This window comes from Triturus cristatus, chromosome 1_2 (assembly GCF_964204655.1).
Source record: "Triturus cristatus chromosome 1_2, aTriCri1.1, whole genome shotgun sequence".
Classification (NCBI taxonomy): domain Eukaryota; kingdom Metazoa; phylum Chordata; class Amphibia; order Caudata; family Salamandridae; genus Triturus; species Triturus cristatus.
The window spans coordinates 927,215,116-927,233,070 of record NC_140580.1 but is presented as its reverse complement, the minus strand read 5'-3'; the positions used below and the strand labels follow the sequence as shown (position 1 = coordinate 927,233,070).

General features: G+C 42.6%; 1 protein-coding gene across 1 annotated transcript in view; it reads right to left on the bottom strand.

The window, feature by feature from the left end:
* PEX14 (peroxisomal biogenesis factor 14) overlaps positions 1-17,955 on the bottom strand; it is a 377,016-nt gene that overhangs the window by 100,043 nt on the left and 259,018 nt on the right. Inside the window, exon 4 of the mRNA XM_085609840.1 lies at positions 6,928-7,056. Coding sequence (XP_085465966.1) covers positions 6,928-7,056 — 129 coding nt within the window. The remainder of the gene's footprint in view (positions 1-6,927; positions 7,057-17,955) is intronic.

Genomic DNA, 17,955 nt, shown 5'->3' with positions numbered 1-17,955 from the left:
CTGCCAAGGTTTCAGGCTGCTGTGTGTGACATTTTCATAATATCAGCAGGCCTGAATATCAGTGTGTTTATAAGTGACATACATTTCAACCTGACACTTGCACGCGAGCAAAATCAAGCACTGAAGAGTGATGTCACGTGAAGTCTTGGACTCGCCCCAGCCGCCGCAGACTGCACTGGGCATTGTGCAAGCCTCGAGAGAGTGAGGCGGAGCAGTGCACACGCTGTTCTTAATTTAAAAGGAAAGTGTGTGCTCTCATGGTCAAAGTGTATTGCGCCTTATTTTGTGTAAATAAATAAAAGCGGCACTCTGCAGACACGTGGTAAATGTATGTGTTTTTGTAAAGCGCACTGCTGCCGAGGCGTCGTGGCGCTGTAGACCGCTGGGGAACCCATCCTGGCTATCCCTGTGAGATGGTCCCACCTGGGTATCTCCAAGGTGAAACCAGGCATCCCTGGCGAATGTGGGGGGCCGTTGTGGAGATTAGGCAAGCTAATGCCCAGAGTTGCCGAGTGTGATCCCTGGTTAGAGTGGGCACCGAGGTGAGAATTATCGAGTCCGCTGGCCCTGGTCCACGACCCTGCAGCGTCGGGAATTGAACCCTGGTCCCAGGCCGTCCTCTGCTTCCGGGTCTGCCGCCTCTAACCAGTGAGCCACACTACTCCACACTTGAATACACTGGTTTTCATTGTTTGATTCAACTAGAAAAGTGGTGAAATGGTGAAAGAGACGAGAAGTAAAATAAAGTCACTGACTTTCACTCTTACTCTCGGTCTCTGGCAGCTTATGTCCAAGAGCTGTTATTTTATTACTTTGTACGTGGCTGACCAATTGGAATGAAAACAAAACACCTGGGAAGATCTGCAGTACGAATCTACAACACTGTAATAACTATCTCATCCCCAATATATTCTACATATGTAATGTCTGTCTAATATCTATTGTCACTTTGGTTGTAGCAGTCCCCTGCAGTGCTGGATAGGACAGAGTCATATTAAGAGGACTTAAACTGCACACTTCTACCATAGCTGCCAAGGTTTCAGATTGCTGTGTGTGACATTTTCATAATTTCACTGTAATTAAGAGGGACATTTCAGCGGCTAGGAGTGACACTTTGTTAGGAGCAAAATCAAGTAATTTAGACTAGGGAAACAAATATCAGAACCCATTTGAGCAATGAGAAATGATATGATCTTAAAACTGCTGGAAAACACAATAAATCAGGAGAGCAAGGCATACATTACAGGCAGCCAACCAGCAGGATGCTGTACGAGTCTCGACTATGCTACTGCGTGTTCAACCCTAATAAAATCAGCACTGCTGAGCGGTGTCTGCCATTGTGGGCGCACTGCTGCCCAGCCCCGCAGCACCAGATCTGCCAGTAAGCTGTGAGTGCGGCTGCCACAGGGGTTCTTTGCACACTGGACTCTTGTAGACTAAGTGACACCGGCCACGCGGAAAGTTGACAGACACCAGTGCAGGCCTGCACCAGTGTGGCCACGCACAGCAGGCTGGTGCTGTTTGCACTCACTAGAGCTGAGCTCCGGAGCTCTCTTGGACCTGGGAGGAGGTATCCTAGGCCAGTTCTCTAGAAATCCATGTGCTACCTGAGCCTGTGACCCACAATGGCTCTGGAGGTTGTGCCAAGCGGTTTTGTGGCCTGGCCGGGTATTTTGACCGAGTTGTGGAGTGCACTACAGTGCCAGGTAATTTATGACTGGGTATCCAGGTGCTCCATAAGGTAATCATTTACTATGCTTTAAAAAGTTAATGCACAGAAAGAGACAAGGAACCCCTTAGTGTCAAAAAGGGACCAAGGGTAGTAGTTATTATAAGAGAAAACGGTCCCTTTAAAAGGAAAATCAATCTAATGTAGCAAAAATGTAGCCAAATTATTACAATCAAGGTTAGCCAAGGTAGCCCTGTGATGAACCAGACTCTGAGGTTGGCCACTATCCGTCGAGCACTAGACACAGCAGCTCTATCCTTGGGCAAAACCTTGCCATGGAATTATCTGGTATACCACAAGCCTGATTCCGGCTGGAATTCCAACACGACCATCACTTGGCTACTAATATCAAAGCGGCTATGCCCAACTTTGGACCATACTAAATGCGGCTACCACGCCGGCTGCTTGATGCGGGTGCACCATCGCCACATTATACATTCATTATTCCTAATACGCTCCAGCCAGGGTACACCCCCACTTATCGGCCACCTATATCCCTCATCATTGTTACTCCTTGTTGGCCTACGCTAGCATGTTCTATCAGACCTCATCGTCTGATCATCACAGGGCTACTTCCCAGGTATTTGCTCTATTTCTCAGTCCTTATGATGATCCCGTAACCTTGTTGGGGATCGAAACGTTGTCGACACTTACATCTTAACTCTAAACTGTAATTAATTATATATGTGGAGTATAAGATGTATTTCTGATTGTGATTTTTGCTTATTTACATTTTCCTACCAAAAAGTCACTTTTAAGTCACTTGCCTGCGGTAAGGAAATCGGCTGATTTCCCATTACCCTGTCACGTCCAGCTCACCCACCTTTCATGTATTGTTTTGTTTTAATTATTTGTGAATACATTTCTCGATACTGTCAATTAAGACACAAACAGCCAACCTTGATTGTAATAATTTGGCTACATTCAATTGATTTTGCTTTTAAAGGGACCATTGTCCCTTATAATAAAAGTTAATGCAATCTAATATGTAATGAAAAAAGTGTTTGAAAAATGCATTGTTTTGGCCTTTCTGTCTCCAAAATGTTCTGGGGGGGGGGGGGGGGGGGGGGAGAACCCACCCTAAACTCCACCTAGTAGTGGTTGCTCACTGCGCTTGCTCGCTACACACCATGTGGGGGCTGGTCTCACTTATACTTTGTTCTCTCTGATTCACTACTCATGTGTCTATTTGTGGTGCTCTCTGTAAGAATGTCTATGGGTACATATGACTGGGTAACCTGGTGCCTTGGTCATCAACTACTATTTACTGTGCTTTGAAAGTTGATACAATTAAATATGCAATGAAAAACGTGCTGTAAAATGCACCATTTTGGTCTGTCTTTTTCCACATTTTTCTTGGGGAAACCCCCCCCCCCCCAAATCCCCCTAGTAGTGGTCGGACACGCTCGCTAGAAAAGCGCTGGACGGGGGCTGGTCTGGAAACATTTGCCAGGGCTGCTTTCAGTTCACAGTCCGGCCCTGGTCACATGTGTGAATCCGAGGGGGTTCCTGTCTGCTCCACCTGTCCTCGAGTGCTTGGTGGCTCTGTGATGACACATTGTGACAGTCTAGTGTATACGTTTTGCGTGCATAAGCCCTCTCTGTATCTGCTCGGAATAGGTTGTGTCCTGCTTGCTGGAATTGCTGGCTGTGCTGCTCTTCTGTGTGCGCACCACTGTGCATATGTTTATTCACCTGTGTGGGTGTGTCACGGCCCCTGTCTGACTGTATACATACATGTCTTGTCTGTGTGCACACTTCCTGCTGGTTGTGTGGTGCATGGATTTGATACCAAACGCTCACTTACTGATATCTGATCTCAGGGAGTCCACGTGGCTCTACATTCATTTTTATTTATTTATTACAAATGTATCACCACTGCAGGGTGTTTCATGGGCAAATAAACGTGTTCATTGGCACGAGCGTGCGTGCAGTGTTTAAAATGCCCCAGACCCATGACCTCTGTTCCTTGACTCCAGAGGGCTCCAGTTTGGGACTCGTGAATCCCCTAGTGCAGAGTACTGCTGCCATGGTTTCATGGCGCATCGGGCACTAAGTTTGGCGGTTAACGGGGGATTGTAATAGTGTATACCGGAAGAAGCTGCAGTCTTAGATTTTACCCCAGTGTATGGAGGGAGGATGTTTGGGGCATTTAAACTAGTTGTGACTAGGGTATGGGAATATGTGGTTTATGGGTATGGGAATATGTGGTAACAGTGTATTTAAATTTGACTGGTATATGGAAAGAGGTAGACTCGCATGCGTTATGTCCTGCTGGGCATCACTCAGCCCATCACCCTGTGTAGTGCTGCCCTTATCCAGCCAGCCTCGCTAAGCGCTCTCTCCTTCCACCCATAGTACACCTACAAGCTGCCGCACCACCTGATCGAGAAGAAGAGGCGGGACTGTATCAACGAGTGCATCGCTCAGCTGAAGGACCTCCTCCCAGAGCAGCTGAAGCTCACGGTAAGCGCCTCGAGGGAGGGGGCGGGGCACGCCTAGCGCTTCACGCGACTTCGGTGAAATGTTCTGGAACAGCCAATGTGCGCAATGCGTTTCTAGCGAGGGACTGACTTGTGCCCTTTCTGACCCCAAATACCGCTCCCCCCAAGCGTGTAAACACATCCCCGCCCAGACAAGTCACAGGCTACAGCCCTCAGGGTGGCGTGCGCCCCCCCCCCCCAGCCTTTATTGAGGTGGAGAAAGTGAGAGATGCCCGAAAGGAGCCGCAGTTTAATAACGCTTGAATGAAGTGCTCTGGTGTTAAATTGTGAATCTTGAAAACTAGTCCTCAGGAACTGGGGCTCTCAGTTAGACCACAATGTGTGCGCCCACTGGTGCGTCACAGGCTAGAGCCCTTACCTGGGAGCACGCAGGAAGAAAATAAAAGATAATCCCAAGTTTTAGGAACCACATAAACGAGTGGTGCGCGCGGCACACCGCTGCAATGTGGTTTTAATTATCGCGCCCGTGTCGGGGCACGATAATTGAAACCACATGGCAGCGGTGCGCGTAACAGACACCAATAGGCCATGGGCGGAGCAATGCACCCGCCTTTGGCCAATTGCGTGCTGACTTGGATAAAAAGACGTGCGCAAAGGCCAATAGCGTGGCCCAAAAGGAAAAGCACACGCACGAGCGTGCGCGATTCCTAGGGCCGTTTTCAAACCCCCTACAAGAGGTCTCTCGCTGCGCGAGCAGTGCTGTGCACTGCAACGATAGGTACGAGACCTAAAAATAAGGGTTTTCTCTATAGGGATTAACTATGAAAGCTTTACTAGACACGATAGTGGCGTTGCCCACCATTGGTGATATATGTTAAAATCTGACCATTTTCTGAATATGCGTAGTTTGTCCTCCAGGAATCGCAGCATACCACATAAGAATCAAAACATGGGTTAAAAAAAAAAATCAAGACATCTATTCACAGTTCTTGTTAAAAATTATATTTGAGGTGCTTCCATTCAATTTTTAGAGTCCAATGTTCTTTACAATTGGCCACAATCTGGGATTGTTCCATTAACCTTCAGCCCAAAAGTTCATTTTTGAATGAGGCCAAGTGCTTCATAACAGAAGAAATTAGGAACACCTTATGTTGACTGGTCGATGTATCTCGGCCAAATAAGTCAGGCCTTCTCAGGACAAAGTCTTGAAAAGAGTAAGGAGGTGCTCCAGATCTGCATCTGAAGGTGCCAAAATAAAGGGACTGAAGTCAGTGTGCATGACTTGTATGCCCCTCCACTCGTCACTTCTGGAGCAAAACATTGGTGTGGAGATGCACAACGCTACCTGCCAGCATGCAGGAGTAATGCTTTGGATTGTCAGGATGCAGTCTTCATCCTTCGCATCAGGCAGCAAGCAAAGGACCTGGAGTTTCTATCATATTGAACAGTTCTCCGGATACACTGCTCTTGCGAGCAGGGCTTTGCTCTATCCTGTTCTGTTATGCACTATCCTGTCCACTGAATTAACTCTGTTCCACCGAGGTGTCCTTATCCTTTTTCATCCTGCATCTCATGTAAATTGTTACTGTTAATTGGGTGACCACTCTTTCACTAAAACTGTCCAGCTACTCATTAAGGTAAGAAATCAATGTACCAAAGCACTCATTCTATAGTCAACACATAGTCTTACCACTGTGTTAATATTGCTCAGTGACCACAATGTAAAAAAAAAAAAAAAAAAAAAAAATCGGCACCCAAATGTCTCTATAAATTTTTGTATTTGAATCCGGAAAAACAGCTGACACGTGTTTTGTCACACAAGTGACTTCTTTGAGGCTAATGCCTTGGTCAAGTAGTCACGATCCTGTAGAAAAACACGTGTGAATCGAAATGTATCAATAAAATTAAAGCCAGAGTAAAGTTGACCATCCAAGTGTCATCCCAGCTAGCCAATTATTCCAAAGTGCAGAGGACCAAGTCCCAAACGGTCAATAACCAAAGAATGTTGTCAGTGATAGATACTGTCCAAATGCATCCTTAATTCTAGTAGAGCTTCTCACTATCGATCCTTTGAAGCTCCAACAGTGGAATCCCTGATTGAATTCAATCACTTTCGGTACGTGAAGACCAGTACGTAAACACGGTACCCGGGACAAAGGGGGCTCATCATGGCTCTCCTTGACTGTGCTAGTATGACTGTTTCTTGCTCGCCTGCAGGCTCTGGCTCATATGAGGGTGCTTCCAGCAATCCCAATGTAGACATGTTTTCTCTGCTATGTAAATTTACACACTGCTAATGCATGAAGAGTGGATTGCTGACAGGGCGCTGTTTGGGAGAGAGAAAGATTAAGTGGAGTGTGAAGGTAATGTTTCCTTTCGTCTTTCTTTTCATCTTTCCACCAGACTGGAGACATAATAAGGAATCCCCAAATAATGCGGAGGGAACAAAAGCATATGCCAGACTAGAATTCAAGATACACCTCTAGAGGAAGCTATGTTTAAAGGTAAAGTTTACAAAAGACACAACAAAAGATCGCTGGAAGCTTCCTCTGTAATTAAGGTTGGCATTGGACAGCCAGTAAGCCAGGAGATGGAGGTGGAGTTGGAAATGTATGAGGATAACCAGGAGAGAAGAGAACCAGCTATCCCTTAGGACTCGAGTGTTAGGGAAAACGGACTGATAGAAGTGTCAAAGCCTGCTGATAAGTTGTCAATGATGTGGACACATGATGAGAAAGGAGTGGAATTACTTACTGTAGGGCTGCAAAGTCTGAGAGGCAGGGGGTCCTGGCAGCACAAGCGCAGGTGGACCAAGAGCTGGGGGATCGTCTGTGGCAGTGCCAGACTGCTGTAGGGCCAGGTCAATCTCTTCATCTGTCAAACCTGAGGGAAAAAGGAGACCACATTTTTAGATGCCACCCGATGCTCATTAACAAACCATCAGCACCGCTTGTTAGTCTTTTGTTTACTCCCATTCCAGGACTCGTGTGGCCCATGACAAGAGGGAGGTCCTGGGTCTGTGCTGAAAAAGTGTAAAGTCTCACACGACACCCAGGGTGCGAAGTGACAAATCTGAGAGCCTGTTTTGTCTCCTCTCATGTGCTTGGTAAAATAGGTCCATATGACAACATGTCTCCCATAATTGTCGTCCCTCAACTCCTGGTGTGTGCAGCCTTCAGCCATACGCAGCGTGGGTAGGGTGCAGGGCCTGGCCTGTAGCCAGGCCATGCGCCTAATAATCCGCAGGGGCCAATCCCCGCAGACACCCACATCACATGTATATTTAATATTTCTGCTGTACCGTGGTACTCCTGCAGTACAAACGAACCCCTAAGGTACTGCAGGACTGTGCAGACATTACCCAATGAAGCTTGCACCATCATGTGGTGCCTTGGGCGTGAAGCTAGGACGGGGGCTCCCACAGGAGTACCGTAGTATGTCACAGAAAGGTTGTGCTGGGTCCTGCGGGAGTATTGTGATGTACATTTTTAAAAACATTTTGGCCCCTGCGGGTTTTCCCCCGTAAGTGCCAGGGTGTGCCTACCATGCCTCTTATACGATTTCTTTCACACATTAAAGACACGGGAACAGAGTTCCCTTGTCCTGTAATATTGGCACAACATTTTTCTCCAAGTTGTAGTCAGCCAATCAGATTGCTAGTTACCTTGGTATGAAAAATGCCAACGGGAGAAAAAGTTCTCTCAGCCAGACTGCCCTATTTTAATTACTGTTACAGCTGGACCCCTGCAGGAACAACCGTCATGCTATCTCTATATTTTTAACACCTTCGTGACCATCATAGCCAATCTTTAATGTCCTCAAAAACAGCTGAACAGGTTTATGTTTAATAACAAAGTGTGTGCTCTCTAAGTAAAAGTTCTAACTTTTTGCCAAACATGGTTTGATTCCGGTCAGCTGTTTTTTTGTATCGCTTCCCAAAACGAGAAAACAATATTTTGGAATCACTGCCCAATTTCTTGGCTGCGCTTGACGGACCATTTTGAAACTTTCTAAGAAGGAGTTGAGGTGAATAAACATTTATTTTGGAAAGTTTTATAAAGATTTGTTAAACTGCACCAAAAATAGTAGCAAAACAACAAACGATCTTCCTATGGAAACTGACATAGCTAGAAAATCTCTCTCTCTCTCAAATAAAAAGCTTAATTGAAATCAAATGTTGGGGAAAGTAATAAAGGATGTAGCGTAACAACGATGTATATACTTTTTATGTGGGGTCAAGGGGAGATTGGAACTCGCACTCAAACACCCAATGAGTGTGAGCAGTTATTGAATTTTAAGAAGTGTACTGAATGCCCTCACCACACTATGAATTTGCACAGCTGGAAATGTACAGATTTTTAGATATTTTCATTTCTAGATACTTATTTATGTACTTTCAATATTGAAACTTTTTTACAATAGGAAGGATATGTGCAATAGTTTCGATATGAAACATGAACAAATTATTGTTTTTAAAGGAAAAGGTCAGTATGTGCATTATACATGAAGGCCACCCAATTTGTTGTGTGTAAAAGTAAATCGGAAATCAAAATGAGAATCGAAAGACTGTGTGGAAGTCTCTCTACACGGTTCATTATGTCATCCTCAGTGATCAAGGCTAACGAATAGCCGAAACGTGTTTGATGAGGCCGGAATAAAATAAAAAGTGAAACATTTTAAAACCTGGCTCCGTGTGTAGTCGCCTTTCCTGGATGTGTTCTATATCTATCTATATAATATAGTTAGATCAGCGTTTTGCATAGAAAATTAATGTTTTGTTTGTAACTTTGGTGCAGTTTAACACATTTTCACAAAACCATCCCAAAAAGTGCATGGTCTTGTTTATACATGAAAAGTTTCGGGTGATCCATCAAGCAGGAGCTGAGAAAAAAAAAAAAGAGAGGTTCCAAAATGCTAAATCTACATGCATTTTCCATAGACTTTTTTGAACAGCACTACCGCAGACACTGCTGAACTGACTTGCACGAAATTTGGTAGGGAGCTAACTCTTGGTCTAAAACGTTGCTTTTTGGTGTTAAGCCGTTCAGTAGTGTTTTATTTATTTATTTATTACGAGCCAAAAATACTTGTACATCTGAATGTTTGGGTTCAAAGGACTCCCACAAGAGTCTCTCAAACCCCCTTTAAAAAAAAAAAAAAAACAGAGCGTTCTGATTGGCCCGGGGGAGGAGGGGGGGGGGGGCTCATGTGGGATTGCATCTTTTTTTTATTTTTTTAAAGAAAATTAATTTGTCCCCTGGAGTGGGCTAGGGCCCGAGGGCTATTATATATAATATATGGGAAGGGGGGTGGCAGTGTTTTCCTTCTCCCCAAACCAGTCCTTTTCAAGAGATCCCATCTGCTGGGGGCTTAATTTACAACAAACAGGAGGGGGGGCATGCCCACCCCCCTTCCTGAGACTCTAACTGGCCCCTGGGTACAGCATAATCCCGGGACGTTTATTTAATTATGGAACGGGGGCATATCCACCCCTCAATCGAGCACCTATTGGGTTCATGCACCCCAACTATAACTCATGCCCTAAAGTAACTATAACTTGCACCCTCACCCACATATTACATCACTCATGACATGTTCTATAACATCATTGAAAACATCACTGAAACATTTGAAATAACATCATTAATGAGAAGACTGTGCATGGCAGGAGTGAGAGTTATAACTTTACTGATGAATTTCAGTGCCCTTTAGAGTTTAAAACTGTTACTGAAAGTTTCATCCAATATATATACACACTCATTCCAAAGATGGAGCAGAGGTTTGAGGACGCCCAGCTCAAGAGCCGGGGCTTCACTAAGAAGGTGTCTCAGTGGCCCACTAAATTTGTAAGAGTCTTCCCTCACGAGAATGGAGTTCAATATTCTTAAACACGTGTATTCCAAATGGCAACCTAAACAGTTTTGTTCACATGACTCTTTCAACAACAAAGTATATCTTTGATTAAGAGTTACAAATCGAGGACTGACTCCCAGAGTCGTACATAAAAAAAAACCTAATGTGTGCACAACTATGTGGATTGCCTAAATAATACACTTTTCATTGAAACTGAATTCGACAAACATGCATTTACAGACGCAGTTTGATGCTGTTCAAAATTAAGGATACAGCATGGTTATACATTCAGGAAGTGAAAGCATACATCTCCACTGGGAACAGAAGAAAGACTTCCACATTACACAATTCCTCATTGTAAACTATCCAAATGTCAGGTATTAGGAAAAACATGTCCCTGGTATGATTGAACCTTCACCATGATTTCACACAAAGCTGGAAATTCGGCTATACTAGCCTCCCATCCTTTCATTCAGAGTATATATGCTGTTGACAAACAGAGTTAAATGTCTTTCATGCACATGGAAGAACCATACCATGTGTGGAGTTATTAATTATAACCATCTGTGATTCAGTAATACCCAGACACAACCCTGGTAAAGTTAATTTTCTTTTTTAATTCTACAGTATGATATAAAGGTTATAGTAGCATTACACAGCAGTAATAATACATTACTATTAACACTCAGTCTCAGTTGTAATGGCCTTACACACTCAAAATTACAAATTCAATCTTAAGACTATAGATGTATTCTGTATGATAGCCCGATTGCAACCTCCATATTCGCACTCTGGTGTGTATCCTATCAAAACAGGATCTTTTCTGGTTTTCTAATCAAACATTTGCTGCAAAGTGTAATAATAAATCAATGTCTTATTATTCACCAGAACAGTCCCTACAAATGATCGACAAAACAACATTCACGTTAAAAAGGGCTCAAATGAAACCAACTAACCAAAAAACATGAAAAATATGTAATATATACAGTTTGATATAGGAACATGATGGTCTCAAGAAACCAACGAACCACTTAAAATCGTTATAGACTTGTAAGGAGTTCACCATTTATCCCACTTTCAGATAATCATCCAGGCTGCAAAATATATGTTGATTTAATTTTAAGAAGGGGCTGGTCCCATTGCCCCCTCTGGGTTTCTTGGAAATGGCATAAATTTAAAAAAAAACTCAATGCTTTCCAATCCCGGTCATGAAACTCTCTGAAATATCGTGCTGTGCAATAAGTCAAGTCTTTATTGGTTATTGCTCTCATATGTTGCAATGTATGTTTTTTTACCGGGAGCGTGGTGGTATACCATTTCATACATGAGCATAGATTTACATATATCACGTGCAAGACAAAATTTAGTGTTTTCTGTTTATTTTTCGCTTGATTTGAATCAAATCAGATTCCGTCACAGGTGAGCTAAATTTGCGGACTTTACACTTACTAAGTGTGTAGAACCCTGGTGTTGAATTCAGCCATGATGTCTGCCCAGGACTGAGATAACTATGTGCCAACCTATATTTAAGTGAGGCATTCCCAAAATATATTGAGGGATTTGCACCCACCACATATATTAATATGTCATCATGTTGTAGGATACCCTATTGATTACAGAGAATACCCCTCTAATTCTTGGCCTGGTTGGTGTAATTTATAATTAAATGAATAGGATTCTCCTCTTTCTTAATGGGTTCCTTTCCACCGATTTCATTCTATACAATAAGGCATACCTACTGATCTTATCTACCTTTTTGGAAGCTTGTTGAAGCATTCTAGTGGAATAGACCTTGCGTTTAAACCTTATGCCATTTCGGGCAGTAGTATATGCATTGTTGGCACTGCAGTTAGGCTTTGCCCTTAAACTTTCCTTTAAGGTATACTGCACATAAAATTGGGTGGATGATTACTATCTGCATGTTGTATGGAGTCCCTGGAAGTGCATTTTCAAAAGAGTTTAATTCATAGTAATTTTAAGTTGAACCGAATTTTATTGATGGTAGACAAAAACATCTTAAATCCACTTTTATCTCCATTCCAAATCCTAAGAACATCATTTGGGTATTGCGGCCATACTACAATACTGTCCATACGATGTTCCATTTCTTGTGTCCGGAGCACCTGCTACTTCAACCAACTCATGACCAGATTAGCAGAGCTGGGAACAATGCAGCTCCCCAGTGGCATTCCCATATACTTGCTAGTAATGCTGCTTCTCAAACAGAAACATATTTTCATTCAAGCATTTGTGTATCACCTCTATTAGCATGTGTATATGCTCCAGATAGTTGATGTCTTGGGCCCTTAGATAGTATTTACATGCCTGGATAACATCTTGTGGAATGCTGGTGTACAATGCATTGACATCCAAACGCAGTAAACAGAAAGTTGGCTCTTAGTTGAAATTTTGGATATTAGTGATAAAATTGTAGTTATCCCGGACGTATTTTGTGAGGTTCTAAATATAGGGGGAAAAAATAGTCTACATGTATTGAAGAAATCTTTAGTTGGCTGTTTTTGATGAGATGCTCGGTTGTCCGGGAAGACTAAGCAGATCATATTTTAGATAAATATAAAGTGTGATTCATTTGTTTATCATTTTTCAAAAGTAGAAACTTGTCTTAGGATAGTTTGATTGTACAACTTTGTGAGTTTCCCTATACCCAACCTGAAAATTCAAATAGTATTGTCAACTTTTTGATAGCCTTAAGTTACAAGTAATTGTCAGAACTCCTCCTGTACATTCTTCTCCCTGGGTAGGATACCAGTACCACCTTTGTCTGAGGGTTTTATTACTATGCAATAGTCATTCTGTACTGCTAATGGGGCTTCAGGTTGTTGACTGTCTGCTTTCGTGTTTTATGGCACAGAAGCATAAGGTCTTTAGTAACTATATTATTAAAAATGTCGATATTATCCCTGGGTGTTTAGAGTACATATTTGGATTTAAGTTTGAAACCAGTTTGTATTGTGGGATCAGTTTTGATACCATATTCACCTGGAACTCTAGTTTGACACATGAGATTAAAGGGATCAATGTTCTCATTCTTCAGACTCATGGCTCAGATTGTATAGTGTGCCTAATGTTTGTAGGTCCAAGATCAGCAGATTCAACGTATCAAATGATGGTAATGTTACAGTGTCAATTATATTCTTGTGCACCAATCAAGTGTGCTTAATGTAACTTCAATGTTCGGGTAAAATGTGAACAACTTAGTTCTTGTTTAAGAGAAATTCAGAGATATATCAGGGTACAAATACAGTCCCAAACTTAAAAGTTAAATTTCAGTTTTATTCAGAGTTCTGGATTAATTACAGTTAACTTGTAACTTTTATTCATTATAGTTTTTTGCCCATGGCCCCTTGTTCCCGTGGCGTTGCGATTGCTTTTTTCTCCTCCTCCTTTGTTTTTATTTTTTCTTCCTCTACCTTTGCTTAGTTTTGTTTAATTTGAATTGCTCTTTTCTTGACATAAAAGTCTGTATTCCGATTAAAAAAAAGTGTATTTTCTTGGTAAGACCTTTTACATTCAAATGAATTGACTTCAGAGCTCAAATCTGAATGTATATCCTATTTTATTTGTCCATAAGTTGGAGTGTCTTGTCTCATTTGGGAACCTGCATTGTCAATTTTCTTGCAAAGGTCAATACGCCCCCGATTCGCAAACGTTCTGATCTCTTTGGAATTTTCTTTGTTTACGCAACTCTTTCTTTCTTCTCAAAATTAACAATGCGTTCTTCCATTGATTTATTGACAGTCAATATCATTTACTGGTCGGATATTTTACTACACTCAAAGGAAAATCTTTTTATTTTCTGAAGTATTTTGTTATGCTCTTTCCATGCATATTTTATAAATATTTTAAGCATCCCTTGGGAACAAGGTTTAGAATCCTCGGCCCACACTTCTATAAGTCAGGGGTTGGGATTGAAAAGGGTTGTGAAGGTAAAAATCAAGATCTGCCAACTTGTGAAAAATGTTCAGTGTTAGGTGAAGGTGGGGCTAATTGCTGAGAACAACCCAAGGCACTTTTAAATGCACCTCCAACAATGCCCCTCCTGCCACCCTACTTCAGTCAACACTTAAAACAAAGCTTTTGAGACTGCCATCTATGCCATGGGTAGAATTCTCACCTCATGATAGACATCGGCTAAGCAAAATCCGTACCTTCTCTCCATAGAAGCCCAACATCCAGATACTTTTGTAATGATATAGTCTCTCCAGTACAAACACTTTCTGTTTCACACTGAATTGTGCACTTGCCGTGTCAATACTTCAGGGTTTTCTAGTTTAGGTACCATCATCTTTGTTGAAAAGTTGATTAGCGGCTTCCTTAGAACCTTTGAGGATACCCTCTGCCATTGCTCAAGCAGAATGTTGTATACACGTCATGCACTCAGATTTGTGTACCTAGCAGGCCATGGCTGTTTAGCTTTCGTGAGTCAATGTGGCAAGAGACAGCAAAAAAGAGTGTTCACCGTTGCCAGACTCCACATGGTCAAACAGTTGTTCCACTTTGGGCAGTAACGGACTGGCTGATATCTGATGAGCTTAGCTTTCAAAGATAGACCAGAGTTTTAAGGAAACCTAGCTCAAGGGCTGGGGCTTCACTGGGTGGGTGTCTCCGTTACCGGCTAAATTTAGAAGAGTCTTCCCTCGATCTTCATGTACAGCGGGAAAAAAAGGAGAGCCACTCCAGAGTCTAATATGCTTAAACGAGTTAATTCCAAATGGCAGAGGACACATGTTTTGACCCAAACAGGTCTAATCCAGATGACCGTTTCAACAACAAAGTACATCTTTTTATTAAAAGTGAAAATCAACAACTGACTCCCAGGGTCATCAAGAAAAAAACACCCAATGTGTGGCACAACAATGGCAATTGCTGAAATAATCGAGTGGCTCATCTCCCCCGCAGTACATGAAAAGTGAGGGAAGACACATATAAATATATATATATATATATATACATGTTTACATACACACATGCATATAGACACACATATAGACATTCATATACATACACAGACACACATATACATATCTATATATATATATTATCTACCGGCAGTCGCCAGTAGATAGTTATAGTTAGGACCGTGTTTCCATAGGAAATCTCAAAATTCTATTTTGAATAACTTTGGCGCCGGTTGACGAATCCTCACGAAATTTTCAAAACTAATGGGGCGCTCCGCTCAGCTCCTACCCTGAAAGTCGGAGGGATTCGTCAAGCGGGGGCCGAGAAAAAAGGGGGGTCCCAAAACGCGTTTTCCCCATTTAGGACCTTTAGTCGAAGGTACAGCCCGAACGGCTGAACAGAATTGCTTGAAATTTGGCAAAGAGGTAGTCCTCAGGTCAGGGATGTGCCTTTTGCATATATGGAGTCAATCTGTTCAGTAGTTCCTGAGAAAATTGCAGTTAAAGTACATAAATATCTATAGCCGCGCACCGTGCGCGCACGGTGCGTGCACCCTAACGTGGCCGAGCGCAATTCTGATTGGTGGTTACATGTCAGTCAACGTTCGAATCGGTCGAAATCAGGAAGTGTCGGCCGCCATTTTGTTTGTTTTGAGTGCGAGAGTGAAAAAGGAAGGTGGCGAACATGAAAAGGGGGCAGGGTAGAGAGTTCCTGACCCCCTAGCCTTTGTCAGGGGGTCCACGAAGGACCCCGAAGGCAGAAAAAAACATTTTAATTTTTTTTAAAAAAATCGCGGGGTGCGCACGCCGTGCGCGCATGGTGAAAAACCAAACAAAAAAAAAATGTTAATACGTAGTTTATTGTAAAATAAATTTATTAAAAATATAATAATAAATACATAACTTAGCATTTAAAAAAACGTACAAATTCACTGAAAAAACCATAGGTTTCACAAACGTTATAGTTAGGAATTAGCATTTAAAAAACCTTGCAAATTCACTTTAAAAAACCATAGGTTTCACACATGTCATAGTTAGGTGGACATTTCACTCGTAAAAAAACAATGAAATCCCCCCGTTATAGTTCGTTCAGATAACTATAACTCGCGCGATCGCAAACCACTGCTGATGACGTCACATATTACATGAGTAATGTAATATGTGACGTCATCAGCAGTGGATTGCGGTCGCGCGAGTTATAGTTATCTGAACTAACTATAAACGGGGGAATTTCATTGTTTTTTTACGAGTGAAATGTCCACCTAACTATAACATGTGTGAAACCTATGGTTTTTTTAAGTGAAAACACACACGAAAAAACACCCACACACACACACACACACACACACACACACCCACACACACCCACACACACACACCCACACACACCCACACCCGAACCCTTGGTTGGACGCTGGCGCTCTTCGTGGGGGTGTTGTGTGTTTTCTTCCAGCAGCGCCAAGCCGGTAGTTAATTGTCCAAATATTGTACGAAGCAAGAAGGAAACCCACTCACTTTGAGTGGGTTCACTTCCTTCTTGCAATATTTGGACATATATATATATATATATCATCTATTAACCAACTGAACGAATCTTCAGTGCATGTGTGGAGCAGAGTATAATTAAGAAGCTAGATAGCTTGCTGGTCCAGTCGCTATGAAAGTCTAATAAAATTCACCAAATCAGTGTGGTTTATGCCCAAAGTACTCAATTTCTAAAACATACACAGGTAATAAATGTAAACTCCGCCTCAGCGTTACTGTACAAATTCATTTTGCTCTTAATTGCCAACTCGGCTGCTTGCGTTTTGTTGCAATAGAAAAGTCCAGGTCACATTAGCTGATCTTCAGTAGTATTACACTGGCTACGTTTGAGTACATATCACACTTGTTTAATCCACTGAGCTCCCAATCAAGTGTATCCAAAATTGTTTAAGGAAAAATACACCCAATTTCAACTGTCTGCTCACTTCATTCCTCTGACAATTATTCCCGCCAACAGAATTTTCTCCCTTTTGGTTTCTAGAAACAACCAGATCGGACAAAGTGTGGTAAAGTATGAAATACCTGGCGCAACTAGAAGTAGCCACTGTCATTTTTGGCAATAGGAATGTAAATTATTTCTATAGTGCCATGAAGCCTCCAAGCGTAAGATGCACTTCTGAAATGTCCTACAGAAAAAGGTAACATTTAACCAGCCCACTCTGCACTCAACATAAATGAACTTACTCTTTCTGAGCGCCAATGTGCCTTGGCCCCCTCCCACTTCATGCCCACATGCTCAGTGCTCCGTCTACTTTCACATCAACAGAACCTGGATTCCTTCTATCCCTGGTATCTCTATCCCTTGTATCACCATCCCCAGAATCACTCACCCAAAACACCAACGTGCTGAGACTACTTATCCTTTTACACCAACATCCCTGGCCGACATTTTAATTTGGTCCAGTGTACCCAGGCACCCTCACTCTCTACACCGACATGCCTGTACCCCACCACCCCTCCATTTCCACCAGCATACCCTGATCTCCATATTCTTGAGCACCAATACATCCAGCCTCCATCTACCACTGTACCATGAGTTTGGTCTCTTAATCCGAGCAAATCATGGTCCTTTGCATAAGGCTCTCGTACAACTATATCCCAGCACAATGCTTCCTCTGCACCCACATTACATGGAAAACAACCTGTGCCTAGCGACCGGCAACAGGTCAGGTGTCTTCACAAATACAGCGGTTAGTGGTCTACACAACAACTTGAAGGACCTGTACTTTGCAAGATATACATTTGTCAAAGATGGGATCAAGAGGTGCCATTCAGCGCTGGGACGCCCCGATGCTGGGGCAGCCATGCACTATACAAGTATTTTACTTTAATATAACATTCTGGAAAGGCGATGGGTGCAGTGTGGAAAACGACTGTCATTAGTGACTCTTTGAACTCAGAGGACCAAGTAGGTCCCTCATCCAACCCTCAATGCCCACCACTCTACTTTAGCTCCGCTGTTGCT